General features: G+C 70.9%; 1 protein-coding gene across 1 annotated transcript in view; it reads left to right on the forward strand.

Moving 5' to 3' along the window:
• MYCN (MYCN proto-oncogene, bHLH transcription factor) overlaps nt 1-769 on the forward strand; it is a 5974-nt gene that overhangs the window by 1017 nt on the left and 4188 nt on the right. The window contains exon 2 of the mRNA XM_008061522.2: nt 215-765. Coding sequence (XP_008059713.1) covers nt 331-765 — 435 coding nt within the window. The 5' untranslated portion in view covers nt 215-330. The remainder of the gene's footprint in view (nt 1-214; nt 766-769) is intronic.

The raw sequence follows: 769 nt of genomic DNA on the forward strand, positions 1-769 counted from the left end.
GCCCCCCCCCCCCCCCTGCCGTAGACAGCTTGTACACAAAAGGAGGGAGGGAGGGAGGGAGCGAGAGGCAGAACTTCCTCCGCCTTCGGGAGCTCTGGGCGGAGGAGGGGGCTTAGAGGGAGCCTGGGGAACGCGACTCGAGGGGGCGCCCACCGCCTATCCCCCCAGTCGGCTCCGCTTGCCCACCCTCCCCCGGTGTGTCTGTCGGTTGCAGTGTTGGAGGTCGCCGCGGGCCCCCGCCCTCCGCGCCCCCCACGGGAAGGAAGCGACCCCGTCTTAAAACGAGCGGAGCGGAAAGGAGTCGTCAGTCGCCGGCCGGGAGGCGAGCCGATGCCGAGCTGCTCCGCGTCCACCATGCCGGGGATGATCTGCAAGAACCCGGACCTCGAGTTCGACTCGCTGCAGCCCTGCTTCTACCCGGACGAAGATGACTTCTACTTCGGCGGCCCCGACTCGACCCCCCCGGGGGAGGACATCTGGAAGAAGTTTGAGCTGCTGCCCACGCCCCCGCTGTCGCCCAGCCGCGCCTTCGCGGAGCACAGCCCGGAGCCCCCGAGCTGGGTCACCGAGATGCTGCTGGAGAACGAGCTGTGGGGCAGCCCGGCCGAGGAGGACGCGTTCGGCCTGGGGGGACTGGGCGGCCTCACCCCCAACCCCGTCATCCTCCAGGACTGCATGTGGAGCGGCTTCTCCGCCCGCGAGAAGCTGGAGCGCGCCGTGAGCGAGAAGCTGCAGCACGGCCGCGGGCCACCGGCCGCCGCCTCCGCCG

The sequence above is a fragment of the Carlito syrichta genome, unplaced genomic scaffold (genome assembly GCF_000164805.1).
Source record: "Carlito syrichta isolate Samal-C Ts95f unplaced genomic scaffold, Tarsius_syrichta-2.0.1 Scaffold305308, whole genome shotgun sequence".
Lineage (NCBI taxonomy): Eukaryota > Metazoa > Chordata > Mammalia > Primates > Tarsiidae > Carlito > Carlito syrichta.